The following is a 19,400-nucleotide window of genomic DNA, read 5'->3' on the forward strand; positions in this document are numbered from 1 at the left end:
GTCTCCCTAGTGACATTTTTTACACATCATGCCAGGATACTCATTTGAGGCTGAGTCGACCTAGGAGAGGCCCTGGACCTGTTCAAATAATCGTCAATGGTGTTGGCCGTGAGCGGGAATCGAACCTGGGTTGCCAGGTTCATAGCACAGCGTGCTCACCCCTACACTACCGCTCACACTAGATACACACACTCACGTAATAATTATAAGATGACAGACACGTACGCATATACAATTGAAGCCACACACATGCGCACACTGCACATGCACAATTAACAGGGCACACACGCGCACACAATCATTACCATCTCACGCACATGCATAATTGACAAGATCACAGTTACACACACACACACACTTACGTCATTATGAAGCCACATGAATGCAGAACATATTCTTCCACCGTCGTGAGCACACAGACAAAGACAGATACTCGTCACTGGCGTTGGGTGCGATACTCGGGTTGCCGGGTTCGTAGCGCAACGCGCTAACCGCTACACTACATACACACACACATATGATTATGAAACCAAGGACAGACACACACGCACGTACAAGACTACAAACTACAGACAATGTTCATGTGCAGTAGTCTATTGGAAAGGCCATGCTTTAATTCGAATTAATAAATGCAAAGAATCTCCCCGCTCAAGCAAGCGTTTCGCAGTTCTCAATAAAGAACCTCATGGCAGGACCCCGGGGTCCCGAATTAACGAGTTAGAAATCGTAATAAATTTATTTATTATTGGCGACTCCGTCCCACAGCGCACATAAACGCCGCGACCCGCCTGGCGCGGATCATTCAGTTGTGTCGTGTCGTCCAAGCGCAGCAGCGAGGACGAATGCGCAGAAGAAACACAACTTTTAAACTTTGATTAGCGCATCGTGTAGAACTCGTCGATAGGAATAAATTGCCGTATCGTTTGCCTTCAACAGACATAAAATGACGTCGCAAGGCAGTTTATGCGAGAGCCGGGGGCTTATGGGACCCCGGGGCCCCGCCATAAGGTTCAGTTATTGGCCGGCAAGGCAGAGTGGTGGTGCAGCGGTGAGCGCACTCCCCTGTAAACCTAATGACCTGAGTTCAGGGCACTCCCTACGCTGACGCGCATTGACCAGCACCGTGAGATGTGGTGAGGAAGAGACCCAGACAAAGGGATGCGACATTTATTTGGCCCCCAGCCAGTGGTGAGAGTTCCACGCTCCTGTGGAAATTACAAATTCACGCGTGGCACGACCACTGCGAAGGAATGTCCTCTGTTGTAATGTTTCTATGTTACTTAAAACGAAAATGTTTGTCAATATGCACTACTGGGTGAAGGCCTCCCCACACCGTGTTGGTCATGGGCGTTGTTTGACCATACTTCACCATGCAGGTCGGTGTTGGTTAGGAAGGTGGAGGAACTGTGGGAGTTTGTGGGGGGGGGGGGGGGATCCATAGAGATATCACTCGTCACGAATGTTAACCATGGCCAGGAATCAAACTCGGATCACTGGGATTACCGGACGACCACTCCACCCAATTGCTACGTACTGGCAGACGATTTAAACCTTTGGCATCATCGATTGCACGTGCGTCCAAATAGCAGTTGTATGTATCCATGAACAAATTTGTGATGGGGTAAAATGTCATGGTCATCAAAATTCCCTCTTAAATAGAGAGAGGCATTTAGCTGAGCGAGCACTGTGTAAAACCACACACCATCACAAGACATGCAGAGATACACACACACACACTTGCACACAAGAGACCACTGGGGCAAGTGCTGTTTGCGAGCGCCTACCAAGTGACCTGCACCATGCCTGGCCACCCCCCCCCCCCCCCCTTAGTGCTGATGGTTACACACTGCACAAGGTACTCAAGTTGAGTTTAAGTTGATCAAGGAAGGTCTAGGACCAGTTCCGATTCCACTCGCAACTGTTTTTAACCACAGCAGAGCTTCAAACTCAGGTGGCCGGTTTCGTAGCGCTGTCCCCAAACCACTGCACCACCGCTCCCCCAGAATCACACACACACACGATCACAAGGTCACACAGATGCACGCATATGATAACAAAATGCAGACACAGACGTACCATCACAAGGCCACAGACACAAAAATGCCACCACATATACAATAGAAAAGATCGCCCATATAGCCTTGGCAGATGGCAGGGGCAAGTGCTGTTAGCCAGCACCTATGAAGGCCGGCACGGCACACAAGCGGGTGAGTGGCCATCACCACGCCCGGCCGCCTTTGTCACCCAAGTGGTGATGTTTACACACCGCAACAGGTACACATTTCAGGCAGAATCGACCTAGGGGAGGCCCAGGACCGGTTCAGATAATCGTCACTAGGTGTTGGCCGTGAGCGGGAATCGAACCCTGGTAACCCGGGTCGTAGCGCAGCGTAGCGCTAACCACTACACCACCGCTCCTCACAACCACTTTTCCTCACACGCACACACACAAATCCTTTACAAGGCCGTAAACACACGAGCTCACACAACCTCACAGTTCACGCATCCAGTCGCAGGCACACAGCAATCCACAGACATTTTTTTGCGCACCCACGCACGTACGCAGGTCCCCTTGGCAACGCTAATGGTGGTACAAGAGGGGTTTCCATGGCAACCCGGGCGACCATTATGTAAATCATGTACTTGCCCTCGGGTGGCACTTCCCCCGCTTGCGATGCGTCGGGGAGATGTTTGACGCATCCAAATGGACGGAGTGAATATCGCAGACTCGAAGGCCGTTCACGGTGGCACGTCAAAAAAAGGAATGGAGGTGCAGTCGTGCGGCGGTTAGGTTAGCGCACTGCGTTGCACTGCAAACCTGGCTAGGCCACAGCAAACAGCTAACAATAGTGGCAAGTGCAATATTAACCTGTTTCGCCCCCCCCCAACCCCGTATCTTACATGAACCCACACTGACCGGCATGGTGAAGTATGGTCAAACAACCGACAAGGCCATCGTGGAGTGGGGAAGCAGTCATGCAGCCAGCAGAGGATTTAGAGAGTCCGAAATGTAATTTATATTCAAAAGGAGTATGTAATTGCATAGGATAACGGGTTAAAATTGAGACACAACCCATGAAACAAACAGCTCGTATTTTAACACCTAGGATTTTGAAGCCAATGTTATGATTCAGAATAGGTTTTTGGGTTCCTTCGCCTAGCCCAAAATTTTTTTCGGAATCATCTCTTTTCTGGTCGGTACACAAATAGACTGTCTAGGTTTGTCCACGCGCGGTTTCATTTAATAATGAAAACAAAACTTTAAATTGACTCATCATATCGACTGAAGTACAGCGTTCACACCGCAGCGTTGTCATTGACGCATGCCCGGCAGTCGCTTAAAATTCCAAATTTTGTTTCTACAATGAACCTTAAAATGTATGCAGGACAGCCAAAGACATAATATACGGGACGCTTTCATGTACAAAAGAAGAGCCCTGCTTATTTGCTGGATACCTCATCTGTCTATTCAAGTAAATGTCGCTAGAGGTAGCTGGAAGGTCCAGCTAGCGGTCGGAGAATTTCACCAGCACCGCTGAATCCTGGGTTCGAGCCCAGGGGCCACCTGGCAGCGATCAAAATGAGTTATCTCGTGGGGCGACTTGCCGGTTCCTGCAAAAAACACCGTCGCAATGCGGAAGTTAGGTTTTCACTTTGTATGGTAAAAGAAAAAATTATAATTGGAGAATTATACGGGTATAATTTTTTGACGAAAAAAGTCATTTCAGTTTGACTGCCGCCATCTGATGAGCATATCTGTAGTGGGGATAAAATCTCCAACACATTCGTAAATAACACCGCTTGGTCTGAAAAGGATGAACTATTAAAACTATAAGCAGTAACATTTCAAGCAATGTGTTCTGAAGAAGGCCCATTGCCTGAAACGTCGCTTATTTGTATGTTTCCTTTTAAGTCCAATACGGCGTTACTGACGAATGCCTTTGAGGGTTTTGTTGTTGTAGTAGGTTTTTACCCTTTTAAACTGGTACAAAACTGACACCTTTATTCAAGGCATCATGTTTGCAATAACCACAACACAAGTAGTCAAAAAAGCTACTTGTGTTGTCAAAAAAGCTACTTGTGTTGTGGTTATTGCAAACATGATGCCTTGAATAAAGGTGTCAGTTTTATACCAGTTTAAAAGGGTAAAAATCTACTACTATATTTTGCCACTGGTAAAAGAGATCTCATAGAGTGGTTTTGTTGTTATTTGTGTTTGCGCACCACTGCCAACGGAGCGGCATTGCCAAAATAATATCTTTAGTGGGCACGTTAAGTGTGGGTAAGAGGTCGTGGTCAAAGGAATTTCACCTTCTGCAGGCCGTTCTCTAACTTGGCATGGTGCATTTGCCGTGCAAAGTTTTCCGAATTTAACGGTTTGCATCATCGCACGGCACCGATACCACAGTAGGAATCACATTCGGAAACGACAACTTCCTTTAGATACTGCCTGCAAACATTGTATGACACACCACTGTGGGTGCATATGTAAATGCGTGGTTACACATTGCGTTTTAGTATAGTTGTCCAGGGTGTGATTCCCAGCTGCAAATAATGTCAGTGAGAAGTCATATTTCAACTTGTTTTGGGCTTCCCCCTCAGTCGTCTCGGCCTTAAATGAGTGCCATTGGCAGACAAAGACAAACCCATTTTGCATCAGCCTTAAGAGGAATGTGGAATTTCCACCACTGGCTCATGGCTGTAAACTGGAGTGGAGTACCAATTTCTTCACGCTCATTTGAGCAAAACTAAATATAAATGTAACTGTGAAACACGTAAAACGTGATCTGGTTCCGTGCCTTTTGGACTCATCAGCATGCCATGGATGGTTGCCACTTTGTGTGCCTGCGTGTTACGTGCAAGAGCCAGCTGGAAAGGCACGAGGCCACTCCAAACATTCGGGGGGGGAGGGAAATTGACAATGAATCAGCACGGGTGGGTATTCATGCATTCCACACATTGCCGAGTTTGAAAATGTTTTATTAATAAAATGCATCAACGGCCTCCTCATAGGTAAAGCTCTTGAATCAGCCGTCTGTGTTGCGAGAGTAACCAGCTGCACGAGATCAAGACTCCTCGCTGCAACGGACGACCCAGAGTTCATGACGATGTCGCACATCCGACCGTCACGTGTCTCTCCTGTCCAATTCACCGCCCACACACCCGTTGGCGGTGTAACTTTAATTTCCTGTAGACCTTCACAAATCGTGTCGTATAGGGTAGAAGATATAACTTCTCAACCCGACCTATTGACACTTTGATACTTGTGTTTCCCTGGCGCTGTTCGCCTTGTGGCGTTCTCTGGTCTAACGCTGGTGAGGCAAGGCCAGAAAGAAGGCCGTCTCTGGTGTTGGCCAATGAAGTTCAAGTTCATTTATTACGTATAGCCCTGTGAGCCATTCGGCTCTTGAATCGGGTGCAACCGCAACAAACAAAAAACAAAAACATGAACAAGAAAACATCTTAAAAGTGAATATGTGACTAAGTGCAAACAGAAAATCCAAGAAAAGGCAGCAAAATATTGCAGAAAAAACACCGTACACCAACGCTGTGTGCACAAATCCCAGAGGGATGCAAGTCAAACAACAACAACAACCACAAGACAACTTAGATTAAGGCCATCAGTCTTACTGCGTACTACAACAAACAAACGTGGCCAAACCAGTAAACTTTTCGTAATCACCAAAATAAAGCAATGAAACAGTGATCATCGGAAATGTGACGGAATTTCACATTAAACGACAAACAACATGTACTACCAAAACCCTGGAGCCAATCATGGGGAGTCGTCGGTTTCAAAGACAATGCGCTTATTTTCAGGGAGCACGTTTGCTGACATGTTTTGGCATAAGTACGTGCGGTGAATGTAGACTTGATGCCTTTTGCAATAGGTGTCCATTTGGATGTTTGAACATCTTAGCATCTGTTTCATTGCCATAAAGTGTAAAGGCTCTTCTTGTTTTTTTCATCGTTTCTCTCGACACCACGCAGCATCGAAGGACAGTGGCCGTGAACGCGCTGCGAATGAATTTCCATAAATTCAGCAAAAAAAGTGTTATCTCGCCTTGCCATGTGGTGGATTTATATTATTATATACACTTCTGTATTTATAAGTTACAGAATAATGTACATATACATTACGCGTATGCCTACACGAAATGTAATGCATTGTGTGTTTCAGTGTGTGTGTGTAAAATATAATGCAGCATGTCTCCCAAGAGATATGCAGCATTCCCAGGACACATGCAACGTTGGCATGTGATCAGAACTGTTGGTCTCACGTTGGCCCAACGTTCCATGTTTTATAATCCTTTGAGCCAAATGTGCGTGAGGGAAACGTGTACAAGAAAGGTCACTTGTCATTTCTGTGAGTTGAGCCTGTCAATCACGTTTTTTTTCTCTTCGGTAATTTTCCACGAGAGTTTGGTAAAGCTTCACTGTGGTCGAAAGGAACCAGGGGCCTATGGTATTGACGACAACCTCTTTATGACCTTTGACCTAAGTATAAAAACGCACGCAATAAATTTACATGACGATGACCGAAACACGTGTCCAAGGCTAATCGTACGGCAGTCTTAGAAAAGTTCGCTTTAGACATTTTATTGAGTCACGAGTTGGGAATACTTTCGTAAAATGGACGTCAAAAAATGGGGAATATGCGAGTAAAAATACGCCGGTGGACTTGGGTTGAAGCGACACGGGTAGTCTTCGAGTTTAAGGAAAGGAATCCGCTGTTAGCGGCTGTGATAATGCCGTGTGCGTTTGTCTTTGTGCGTTTGTACTGCAATCATCTCCATTTGTTTTAATTCATTAAGCGCTATTGTTATGGCGGGTCCCCATCTGAGGAATGTGTAATTTCCACCACATCCTTAGGAGCCATCAACAAAGCTGAGCACCTTGCCGCGTTCAGTTTTAAATGTCACCACCATGCTAAGCACAACGGACCCTTCTCTAATGCGCGCACACCCTCTGGGTGAACAAATAACACCGTACACCACCAAGAATGCTTTTTTTTTTTCAAAATGAAAATGTTCTCCACAGCACCTGTGGCTGCCGGCACTGTAAACATTTAAATGCACCTCCCAACGGCCCAACCAATCGCCATGGCCTACCACAACCACAATGTAATCACTCCGGGCCATGTTTCCTCATTGTACAGAGAGTGGCCCTCCGCTATTGAGCCGGACACCTCGCAGTTGCATCAAACCACTCGCCCTGTTACTTAAAAGCCTAAGCGTTGTATTACTTTTACTTAAAAAGAAATACTGTATTCTAATATTATAATAAATAATAATCATTGCCAAAACAAAAAAAAAGTACAAAAATTTGCAAAATGTGAAACGCTAGCTGCAGGATATGGGAGGTTAATTGTTAATTTCGGCTGCGCACTTGTTTTCAGAACTGGGAAGTCATGGAACGCGCTGGAATCAGCATTTGTTTTTGCAATGAAATGTTTTGGTTTTAATTTTTTACTTTTTTATTTTTTACTCCCAAAGTCTCAATTTGCCACGGTCGCGAGATGCAGCCTTTCACGCGCGGGCCCTGCGCTCCGTTCCCAATTCTGCGCAGTTCCTCCGAAACCGGCCGCGTTCCAGAGGTCGTCGCCGTCGCCACCGGACGATCACCCGCCAAGGGTCATCCCCCCTCCGCCCAACCGACCTCTGCCCCCTGACCCCAGGCAAAGGATGGAGTCGCAGTCGAAGGAGAGCTCCACCGTCATGCAGCTGATCAACAAGTTCGGTGGTGCCAGGTGAGCCCCTGTGTGCCTCTCTCCACACGCCGCTGCCATGCCGTTCTCACCACAGTTGGGGTGGTTTAAGCGGTAAATGTGTTGACTATGCAATGATGCATTGCTCGATCAATCCGTCTTTTAAATATTTTTAATTATATTTCTGGAGCCCAGTGCAGAGCACCGGTGGGGGTGGGGGGGGGGGTTACAGAAACTTTGCGGACAGAAGTTTTGAAGGCTGTGCTCCCTGAGGTTAGAGGAGGGGGGGAGATTGGGCTCCTTGCTGATTTTCAAACACTGTACTTGCAATCCAGAGGTCACCGGTTCGATTCCACTTCCGCCCAGCAGTGTACATCGGCGCACCGTGGTTAGTCAGTCCGCAGGTCACGTGCAGTGGGGCAAATTGTGGGTACTCCTGCCTCTTTCAAAGATGTCTGCAAAACGTGGAAGAGGAGGCCAAATCCCCCTATAGAGGTCTTACAAGCAGAGTTCCTTCTGCCGGCAGTGCCGTGAGTATGCCAGTTCCATGGCTGCAACTTTACCTTTTGCCCTACACCTGGTACACACGCATCGTACCGTGCGTGAGGAGAAGTGATACTTTTGTTTGTTTATGTTTCCTGTTTGCCTTGGGGCTCGCGTGATGACCTCTGTGTCTACATGAGACGATGCGTTCGCCACAATCCTGCACGTGTTGTACTGATGCTCGACCCTGAATCGTGACGATTCATAGCAGAGGTGGGGGACAGAGAGATGGCTGCAGGACCAACAGATTTATATTTTGGATTTATTTTTTCCGCTTTCACGGGGAAAACCTTGCCCGGTTACCTCCATCATGAACGATGGAGGAAAGCGCCAGGGAATGTGATGCCGTACCTTTAAGTCGCGCGCAGGACACACGCGTTCGTGCACGCAAATCGTGTGGGCCATCTCTTTATCCGCACGTCAGGAGAGTGATACGGGGCAGTGCTCAGACACCAGAGTTCAACTTGTCTTGACCCCCGATGTAACGCGGTGGTGGCACAGATGACGGTTAACAAAACCCTGGTTTCACTTCCAATACTATCGCGCACGGTACTAAACACTTCACCAAGATGGACTGAGTACTTTCGATTGTGATTATCACAACCTTCTTATTCTAGCAACGCTTTTACATGTAACAAAACAATAATTGCAATGTGTCATTCAGGGGGCGCTGCGGTGGCGAGATGTTAACTACCTCGCCTGGTATACAGGAGGTCGTCGGTTAGTGGGTTCAATCCTGACCCTGATGCCTGTATATTTGGAGTTTGCATGTTCTCCCCTTGGTCAAGTGGATTTTTCTCCAGGTCCTACAGTTTCTCCCTCCACATATAGAATAAACATATGTTTATAGTATTTGGCTGCTATAAATTACCGCTTGGTAAGCCACTTCGTTTAGATATCATTTGCGGACAGGTCACTTCTGAAAAAGAGCTTTATGAATGAAAAATAAAAGTTGAATAGTTTATAGGTCATTTCATCAACATGTGAATCTGAATCTCTGTATCGTTTTGCTTGAACTTGGGTGTGGAATCAAGGCAGCTCCACGCTTTAAATAACAATGTCATCAGGGAGGTCAACTGTGCTGGTTAGGTGAAACATTTGAAATGTATTTACTGTGCCTATAGTTATAGCAGACTTGAAGTTGGGGTTGGTGGACCAGAGAGTGATATAATAATGAAAGGCAGTCAACTGCAGTTGCAGTTGGGAGTGATTAAGCAATACCTTTGGAGGTCTTCTGACCATGACAAGGAGGTCTTCTAACCCATGGTATTAATAGAACTATTGACTTTAAGTGCTGAACATGAACAACACCAGTTACATTTTAAAGTTCATGAAAAGAAAACGTTTTAGCACTTGCACAGAAATGCTGTGCGCTACTTTTCTTTTCATATTCCGCGGTCGATTTAAGATTGTACCTTTAAATCGCGCGCAAAGCGCACGCGTTCACACGCGCAAATCGGCGGGGCCATCTCCTTCCACGCACGCACGTCAGGGGCGCGATACGGGGCTAGTGCTCAGAAGCCGGAGTTAAACTTTTATTGACCCCCGCAGTTTCGCACAGCGGTGGCGGGCGCAACAACAGCGGCGGGCGGCTGTGACGTCATCGGATAGATGACGTTTAACGGAATGCTGGTTTCATCCCCAATGCTGTCTCGCACATTTTGTACCACTTCACCAAGTTGGACTGAGTTCTTTCGATTGCGATGATGACAACATTCTTATTCTGGCAACCTATTCCATCTAGCAAATAAAAGACTGCAATAATGAACCTTCATCGGTGTTATCAGAATTGCACGATAGGGCATTTCTATCGATTTAACTTCAGCAAAAAAAAATACCCCTTGATTAAATTAATAACGTTTAGTAATGAGATCAATAATGACAATAATTTACAGCCCTGTGTTGATCTGTAAACGAATGCCCACCACATGCCATGTGGGTAAGGAGGATATTCCATTTGGGACGTTGGCTCTAATGAGCACTTTGTCGGAGGAAGCCCGATCACCTGGAGATAACCCCCCCCCCCCCCCCCCGTGCAATCGACGGGATGATGCCAGCTCAGGTGTGCGTCAACCTGTACATATGCTGGTCTTCTTTCGCACCGCTCGTAGCCAACCGTGCTTAATCAGAGGTGCGTGGGAAGGACAACAAACTGAACGCAAAAAATCAGATCGAAGGAAAAGAATTCTTCAATCTAGATTTTAAAGTACCCTGGCCTAAGTGCGACACATTAATTGCAATCTAGAACGTTATTCACGATTATAATATGGCGACGCATTTGCTCTGAGAGCACATCCATTGCTCCTTAAGAGGAACTGCGAGTCTGATAGAGAACTGCTCAGGAGATTGCCACATAGCCACCAAACATCCGCATGCATTACAAAAAAAAGAAGAAGAAAAAACACACAGCACGGTATTTTTCTAAAGCTACGAGCTCCGTCAATACAGCATCACTCAACGAGCGGCACGTGCGGCGCCAACGAAACATCGCTGGGAAATTAACGGGAGCGCCGGCAAACGCCGTATGTATGTACGTATGTTGACCTTCTTTCGCACCATACGCACGTAGTTTACCAGGCCAGTCGGTGCGGTGCCGCGCAACCACGTGACAGCAGCGTCTGGCTTGCGTGCCCGCGGTTCAGTCGGGCGGGCGCTGGGTGAAGGGGCCACTTCGCCGCTCACCTCTCCGGCATGGGTTCTGTTCGGAAGGGCCGTTGCCCAAAACGTTGTTCATGGGCAGTGCCGTTGACGAATGCGTCGAGTGTTTTTTTTCATTTCCCTTGGGTAAGCGAATAAGGGGGGTGGATATATTTAAACAATATAGGGAAGACGTTGTTACACGTCTCTGACTGTAGACCTCCGTGAAGAGTTAAAGTGGAAGCGGTTTGCTTGTTCAAATGAACGTGGCGAGGTGCTTTCATCCCTGTGCCGCTGGCAGAAGTTGCACGTTCGTGTGGGGCGAGTCGGTGCACACAACAACAAAAACAACCAGCGCCCACTCCCCATCGCCTCGACCCCTGGCAACGCTGCCACGCGACCGACCGTATTCACTGCGAGAATGCAGTGAACAAAATGTCGACGTAGCTTCCCCCCCCACCTCCCCCCCCGGACAAAAAACGCCGCTCACGCAGTACGGTTTGTGCAAGTGGGCGCTCGGGCCGTACCGTGCACAGCAGAGATACGTCGCAGCCGAAAACAAGAACGCCTCCTTCCCAGGGTCGAGAGGCGAGTGTGGGAAGGAGGCGTCACTCGCTTTTGCCGTGAACATTCCCCCACAACGGCGCTGGTTATTTCGCGCAGTACGGAGGGATCGCGTGCGGCAGCGTCGTGCGTGCGGGAAGAGGGAATCTCTCGCTCCGATCGGTGCGGTTGGCCACGTGCGGTGCGAAGGAAGATCGACGTTCGGACATAATGTTGGGGAACCGAGATTCAGGGTTCGGACTTGTGTTTTCCATTCGTACACCAAATGGTATTATTAGTAGTAAATAATAATAAAAAATACAGTCAAGTCACTGTTGATTGAAGGTTCTCCCTGGACCGTATCGGTCATAGAGGTTGTTTGACCATACTTCACCTCACTGGTCAATGCGGGTTGGCCAAGTTAGGAAGGGGCCCAGGTCCGGTTCAGAGGATCACTCGCCATTGATGTTAGCCATAGCCAGGAATCAAACGTAGGTGGCCGCGTTCACAGTGCAGCGTGCTGCTATCCACAGTGCCACCGCTGCACCCATGAAGGAAACGCTTTCTCTGAAAGAAAAACAAAACGGCGAAGCATTTCAACGCTCCGTATATATGTAACTTAACAAGTCAGCAAAAAAATCCCTTTTTTAAATGCACGAGGCGAAGAGGTACAGGGGTTCATACTCTTTGGTTATTTCTGTAAAGTCACGTAAATAGAAAATAATAGGTCGTCTTCAGGTGAGACGATTGCTTGTGTTGCGATCGAAACGTCGTGATCTATTATTTTCTGTTTACGTGATGTGACCGAAAGACCCACGAGTATGAATTCTTGCAGTCAGGAAAAAACCTAAGAAGAAGTCAAGAAAGCTTTAAATCAAGATTTAGGTACAGGGGGGAAGAGCACTGAGCGAATAGGGGGGCTGTGGTGTGTGCACGCCTTCAGGCAAGTGAGCCATGGGCGATTGCCCAAGAAGCCACATCCTCCTCGGTTGTCTGTACGGGCACGGTCTGGGAACGTGGTGGCGTGCGCGGTGCCCGAGAGTCCGAAGCGAAGAAAGCCCTCGCGTCTTGTTGGCGTGAATCGCGGCGCCCTTCGCCGGTGCAGGTGAGAGTTGTCAACCGGTCCGACTCACCGTACCTACGTACGTTGTTACGTTCAACTTTTTTCGCTCCGTACATAGCCAACCGTGCTAATCAGAGGTGCGCGGGTGGGGGGTGACAACAAACTAAACACTGGCGCAGGTCCTGCGGCAACTTGTTCCAGTATTGTCCTCTTGCGTAACGGTTACCCGCTCTGCTGCCAGAGTGAGAACATTAAAGCGGCCTTCGGTGGGGCGCGTCGCTAAGAGGGACGTCGAACATCGGTCAGAAACAATAACGGAGTGGCAGCCGAGGATAGGAACGCTGCCGGCAGGTTCGCGTGCGAGGCAGGTGCTCGGTGGAGCCTTCAACGTCGCGCGATGCGAGAGGTGGCGGCGGCTAGGGGGAGTCATTAGTCCAGCATGGGATTGACCATGACTCATGACGACTGTGGGGGTGGGTTAGACGGGTCAGACAGAGATCACTGTGTGTCCAAACATGGAGGTGCAAGCCTGTTGAAGGCAGGGGAGAAAGCGGGCTGCGGGTTCATTTCAGCGTTATACTCCGTAAGTGTAGAGCTCGTCCAGAGGAATAGATTGCCGTGTCGTTCACCTTCAACAGACATAAAATGATGTCGCAAGGCAGTTTACGCGAGAGCCGGGGGCTTATGGGACCCCGGGGTCCCGCCATCAGGTTCATATGGTCATATTGCGGTAAAGGTGCAGCCCGACAATTGCTTGTTTACACCACCGCTGGCAGAACGTCCTCCACTGATGGGAGTTTTGAAGGATCTCCTTTAGATATTTTTGTTTTTTACAACTTTATCCCATCACACGCGACCTGTGCACCTATTCACACTGCTGAGTGGACAGAGGTCCGTGTGGGGGGAGGGGAGGTTATTTAGAAACTTGCCTCATTGTTTCAACCGCGGTGCCAGCAGATTGAACCGGCCACCTTTGAAACGCAAGTTCCGGTGTGCGGACCATTACTCCGCTGCGGCAAAACAAGATCACCGCAATCCTAAAAGTGTGGCGGCTCTCTGTGGCGGCTTTTGGCTAACCATCGAACAGAGATGCTCTTCCTTCAAATCTTGGGAAGCCACTGGAGCTATGCACTTTTAAATCATCTCGATTGAAAACTCATTTGGTCATAACAGTTTTATTTTTGCGCTTAGTCCGTTGTCCTTCCAACCGCAACTCTGACGAGCGCGGTCGGCTACGTACGGTGCGAAAGAAGCTTCAACATGCTTACGAACGTACGTGACAAATGCTCCGCAGTCCGAACATACAGAGGCGCAACCCGGCGCCGGACAAAGGGGACATGGCTGCTGCCGCTGCCGTTGCCGTCAGCACGACGACATCAGCCGTGTCGGCAGGAGAACGCCGTGACTCGTGCCGCACGGACTCCGATTCTGAGACGGGGCCCGGGACGACCGCGGCGGCGGCGACGCCGACACCGCCGCCGCCGCGGGACGCGGCTCGCGAAGACGCGGACGACGAGAAGGCGAGCGCGCGCGGGAAGGACGACGCCAATCTGGACGAGGAGGAGGAGGATTCCTCCTCCGGCGCTGCCACCGCCACGGCCGCCATGGCCGGCGGCGCCCCGGGTGCTGGGCCGGGCGGCTTTGGGCCGGGGAAGATTCCGAACCGCGACAGCGGAATCGAGAGCCTGAGCTCGGCGTTCCCGGCAGACGATGCCGACAGCAGGGAAGGCGTCGACGACGTGAGGGATGACGATCGGGACTGCCAGGTGAGTGGCGAGCGGTTGACCCACAAAGGTGAAGATCACCCGTGTAAGCCTGTTACAACAGTCTGTTGGGGCAAGTGCTGCTAGCGAGCGTCTATGAAGGTCAGCACGGCAACACGAGGGGGTGGGTGGCCATCACCACGCCCGGCCGCCTTTGTGTCCTCGATGTTTACGCATCGCACCGGGTGCTCTTTTGAGGCTGCAGCAACCTAGGGGAGGCCGAGGACTGGCTGAGATAATCGTCACTGGTGTTGGCCGTGAGCGGGAATCAAACTCGTGTCGCCGGGTTCGTAGCGCAGCGTAGCAAACCACTGCGCTCCCCACACAGACACATACAAAGACAAAGATCCCCCGTGTAGCCTTAACAGACTGTAGGGGCAAGTGCTGTTAGCGAGCACCTATAAAAGCCGAAACGGTACACGAGAGGGTGGGTGGCCAGCACCACGCCCGACCGCCTTTGTCTCCCCAGTGGCGATGTTTACACCACACCAGGTACTCATTTGAGGCTGAGTCGACCTAGGGGAGGCCCGGGACCGGTTCAGATAATCGTCACAGGTGTTGGCCGTGAGCGGGAATCGAACTCAGGTCGCCAGGTTCATTGCGCAGCGCGTTAACCGCTACACTACCGCTCCCCAGACACATACACACACATCAAGTCGTGCGTATAATGATAGAGTAGTTTCGATTTACATGTGCGTTATGCACGATTGTCCTGGATAAACAAGTGTAATTATTATTGGACGTCACTGATCCGTGTATTGATCTGTAGCTCGCCAAAGGTATATATGCACGTCCTATTCGGCCCTCGGTTAGGAAAAGATTCCGCACTGCGAACATAAACCTTGTTACCGCTCGAGATGATACGTTTACCATAGGCGCGACATTCACCTGAATGGCAAAAAACACGTGTGATTGAATCAAATCATGATCTCGAATCATCGAATCGAAGGAGGCATTCATTGTCACATACCTAAATCACAAGCCTCTACACTTGTATATAATGATTGCTTTGACCTTTGACTCACCACCAGCGATACGTTAACTACCTCGCCTAGTATACAGGAGGTTGTGGGTTCAATCCTGACCCTGACTCTTGTATATTTTGGAGATTGCACGTTATCCCCGTGGGTCCTCCGGTTTTTCCTTCCCACACTTAGAATCAACGTGCGATGAATGTCCACGCGACAATCCACATCATTGAGCCACCGTTTGCGGTGGCCAGGTCGCTTCTGAGAAAGAACTACGCAGAACAGTGGGCCTTATCAGGTTAAAAAAATACATATATTAATAGTTGATCATCCTGTCGGCTTCTTGCCAATTTGCCATGCAGTGTGGCGTGCGGTCGGAGGCCGTCGCGCCGGCGCCGGGAGAGACGGGCGGCGCTGCCGAGCGGCGGAAGTTGGCACGCGACAGCCGCAGGAGAGAGACGCTCGAGGAGTTTGAGAGCGACCTCGAGGAGGGGAGCAGCGACGACAACACGGAGCCGACGAGACACACGGCGCCCGAGCTCGGAGGAGACTCGCAAACGGCCGTGAGTTTGTGGGGGGGGAGGGGTAGGGGGGGGGGGAGCGCGAGCAGTCACTCACAGCCGTAGGGGACTCGCCGGCTCGCTCGCTCGTTGCACGGCCCCCACCCGCCCGTTAACCGTCCTCGTTTCGTCGTCGCATTGGGACGGTCACCCAACAACTGCACCGCTAAACTCACGAGCTCACGCATCGCTGGGTTCGCTCCCGCACTCACCCGTCGATGTATAGTCCGTCGCACTCTGTACCTCGCACAGGGTACGGTGTACGAACAAAACAACAAAAAAACTCAATGTTTATAGCGGCGAGGACGTGTCAGCAAAATTGTCGCCTCTCTGAATTCGTGAAATTTTTCTGAAAGATGACGTCCAATATAAACCAATCGTCAGCCAAATTCCTGGTAGAATAATCTGAAAGTTGGGTTGCCCCACCGATTTATATTTAATGCCGTGTCTCCGTGACCTCTTTTTCCACTTAACAACAGCCACCATGGCTTCGCTGTGGTGAGCGTTCGCCGCTCGTTTTTGCAAGAGGTCCCACGGGGTTCGAATCCGGCGACTGCCCTGATTATTCCTCCGGTGTGTAACAACAACAATAATATGACCACTACTACTACTACCACAAACTACACGCCATCTACTTCACAGTGGACGTTAAAGATCCCCTGACGTCATCTCGGAAGAGTGGACCATTCAGCGCTGGCGTCGTTGGTCCGAATTTGCCAATTTATAAAAAATCAGCACCACAAATTACTCCATTAGATATTATACAAGACGATCATTGCCCTTTCTACTGCCGGGTCGATCTTGCAAATGAGACTCTGTCCTGGTCTTTAGAAGTTTTCACCTCGTTAAACGAAATCAACTTGAAACTCGGCAGTACGTATGTATGTATGCATGTTGAACTTCTTTCGCGCCGTACGTAACCAGCTGTGCGTAATCGGAGGTGCGGATGGCTAATGGGGCAGCAGACAAAAAACAAGCGGCATCTTTCTCCATCGTTTTTTTTCTTCTTTTTTCGTTGTCGTTTCTGTACTGAACACAAACCGAGGTCGGCGTTTAACCGTTGTGCTGCCCTGTGTGGTGGCCTTTCAGGAGCATCCCAAGGAGAAGTTGTACAAAATTGCTGATGAGCTTCTGCAGACCGAGAGGGCTTATGTCACGAGACTTCACCTCCTGGACAAGGTAACCACGTCTCTCTGTGTGGCTCTCAGCTCTCTCACTCGGACCACAAATGCGAAATGACTTATACATAACCAGTATAATATTTATATTGCGCGTTTAATCGAGGATCTCAAAGCGCTGTACAAAACACAGCAGGGAGACACTCAGCATAAACAAATAAATCGTGAAACGAAAAAAATATTTTGATCGCAACAATAATTAAATAAATGCTCAACGCCATTTTCTGAATTGACTCATAGTTGAACAAAACAGAAGTATATAAATAGATATTAAGATGTGTTTGAAATATGTCCACAGACTCGTAGAGCTCGTGAGATCTCGTGGGAGAGAATTAAACTAAACTAAAGCCAAACAAATTGTTTCATTTTACCAGGTAAGGCCCACTGAGCTATGTTGCTCTTTTTCTGAAGCGACCTGGCCACAAATGATAGCGCAACGAATTGGCTTATCATCGTGTGGAAATGTATAGCAGCCAAATACTCTAAACACGTGTTGATTAAATTGTGGAGGGGAAAAAACGGAAGACCCGGAAAAAAGTTCACGTGACCACGGGGAGAACATGCAAACTCCAAATATACAGCAGGTGTCAGGGTTGGGATAGAAGCTACGACCTCCTGTATACCAGGCGAGGTAGTTAACATCTTGCCACCATGGCACCCTTTGAGCCAATGCTCAGCGACTGTGCAAAAAACTAAATTACTGGCAAATTAAAATTAAAAACAGGAGTTACATATATACACCGTCATGAAAAGGAAAGGAAAATCTTGACATTTCAACTGACCGGCCTTAATTTCCTCTATGAGTTTACTGAAGCAGCAGCTTGACAAATTCCGTTTGGTATTCATACAAGAATGTTAGCATATAGGCAGCATTTGCCTTTAAGCCTTTGGCCCAGAAGTGGCCGATCGATATCACCCAGGGCGTGCGCGAGGATTTTACCATGAGATCACATCAACGTGGCAGCAGTTTATGAGAAAAATATCGTTAACGAATTCCAGTTGTGTGTTCGATGGAGCATATTGGTTTGGAAACAAATTGTGAAACAAACTATCTACGGAAGACGAAAATAAAAACGTAGTGTGTCTATACCAGTGATGTGCGGTGAGGTCAATGGCAGGGGAGGCACTGGCTTGTGTCAGAGCCAGATTCACACACTGAGGGGGGCGTGGCCTCACGGAGGGGGGCGTGGCCTCACTGAGGGGGGCGTGTTAGACACGTCTCCCTCAGTGAGGCAGATGTGATAGCTGCCTCCCCTGGTGCGTTTTCATTGCAGTTTCATGACGAGACATACGTGAAATAAGTTACCTGGAGTATGGAAGGCAAGGACATGTAATGAAGGGGTCTACAAACAAACTGAGATAGTAACAGGCACACGCTTATTGCCCGCGCTCCATCCAGTTACTGAGGGCTTGCGCAATCAGAGGGGAGGCTGAGCTCGTCGCTGCCTCACCTCTCGTCTCTTCCTCTATTTGCAGTGGGGCTCCGCAAATTTGGCGATTTTTACTATAAAAATGATTGGAATCGTACAGAAATGACATTTAGAACACAGATTCAGTGGAAAGATCTTAATATTTATTTTATTTGATTATTCTTTTTTTTTACACTTTTCGTAACAGCTGTTTTCATTGGAGTATGACAGGCGAGGCTCTGCCTCCCCTGCCTCCCCTGACCGCACGTCCCTGCTCTATAGAACAGATGGCATATACAGTAGGCTTTTTTGCTGCCACGATGGCGTGTTGTTAACTACCTTTCCGGGTATACAGGTGGTCGTGGGTTTGATACCGGCACTGACCCCCTGTATATTCGGAGCTTGCATATTCTCCCCGTGGTCGCGTGGATTTTTCTCCGGGTCCTTCGATTCTTCCCTCCACACTTAGAAAATGCGTTGAAGAGTTATTTGGCTGCTATAGACTTCCACGTGACAAATCACTTTGTTGAGCTCTCATTTGTGGCCAGGTCACTTTTGAAAGATAAGTTCATACCTCAGTCGGCAATGTCTGGTAGGATGTGGATGGTTTAGTTGTATTTGCATTCGTTTGGGCGATGTGTTTACCCTTCTTATTCTTCGCACTGCTCTCGTGTGTCTTGTGTTGTTCGTTGTTGTAACATCCTTACCCGCCCCTTGCTGGACCTCTGTGAAAAATAGCTTCGTAGCTCATCGGTGACCGTGTGAGAGTGTGTGAGTGTGTGTGCACAGTAACGAAATATGCACTGGGGTTGGCCACCGGAGATCGTTGGCCAACGGGAAAGACCTCGAGCCAGATGCTGAGACGATATGATGGGGGGGGGGAGGAGACCTCGGAGTTCGGGTGTCGACCTCCCAACGATAGCGCAGGGGGCATGGGAAATATTTGTGAAGTCAAGGGAGCAAGCATCCACGCCCATCCCCCCACCCCCCTCGTGTCGAACGGCAAAGGCGGGACCACGTACGGGGGG

At 49.0% G+C, this 19,400-nt stretch overlaps 1 protein-coding gene across 2 annotated transcripts in view; it reads left to right on the plus strand.

The window, feature by feature from the left end:
• Window positions 1–19,400, plus strand: part of LOC144731729 (FYVE, RhoGEF and PH domain-containing protein 3-like) — a 114,020-nt gene that overhangs the window by 69,469 nt on the left and 25,151 nt on the right. Inside the window, exons 3-6 of one of the 2 annotated variants that reach the window (XM_078612924.1) lie at window positions 7,570–7,750; window positions 13,789–14,260; window positions 15,588–15,788; window positions 16,875–16,964. In XM_078612924.1, the coding sequence (XP_078469050.1) occupies window positions 7,570–7,750; window positions 13,789–14,260; window positions 15,588–15,788; window positions 16,875–16,964 (944 nt within the window). Of the gene's footprint in view, window positions 1–7,569; window positions 7,751–9,847; window positions 10,782–13,788; window positions 14,261–15,587; window positions 15,789–16,874; window positions 16,965–19,400 lie in introns of those variants that run through there. The other variant, XM_078612925.1, reaches the window with a different exon arrangement.

Source organism: Lampetra planeri, chromosome 40, assembly GCF_965212315.1.
Source record: "Lampetra planeri chromosome 40, kcLamPlan1.2.h2, whole genome shotgun sequence".
NCBI lineage: Eukaryota > Metazoa > Chordata > Hyperoartia > Petromyzontiformes > Petromyzontidae > Lampetra > Lampetra planeri.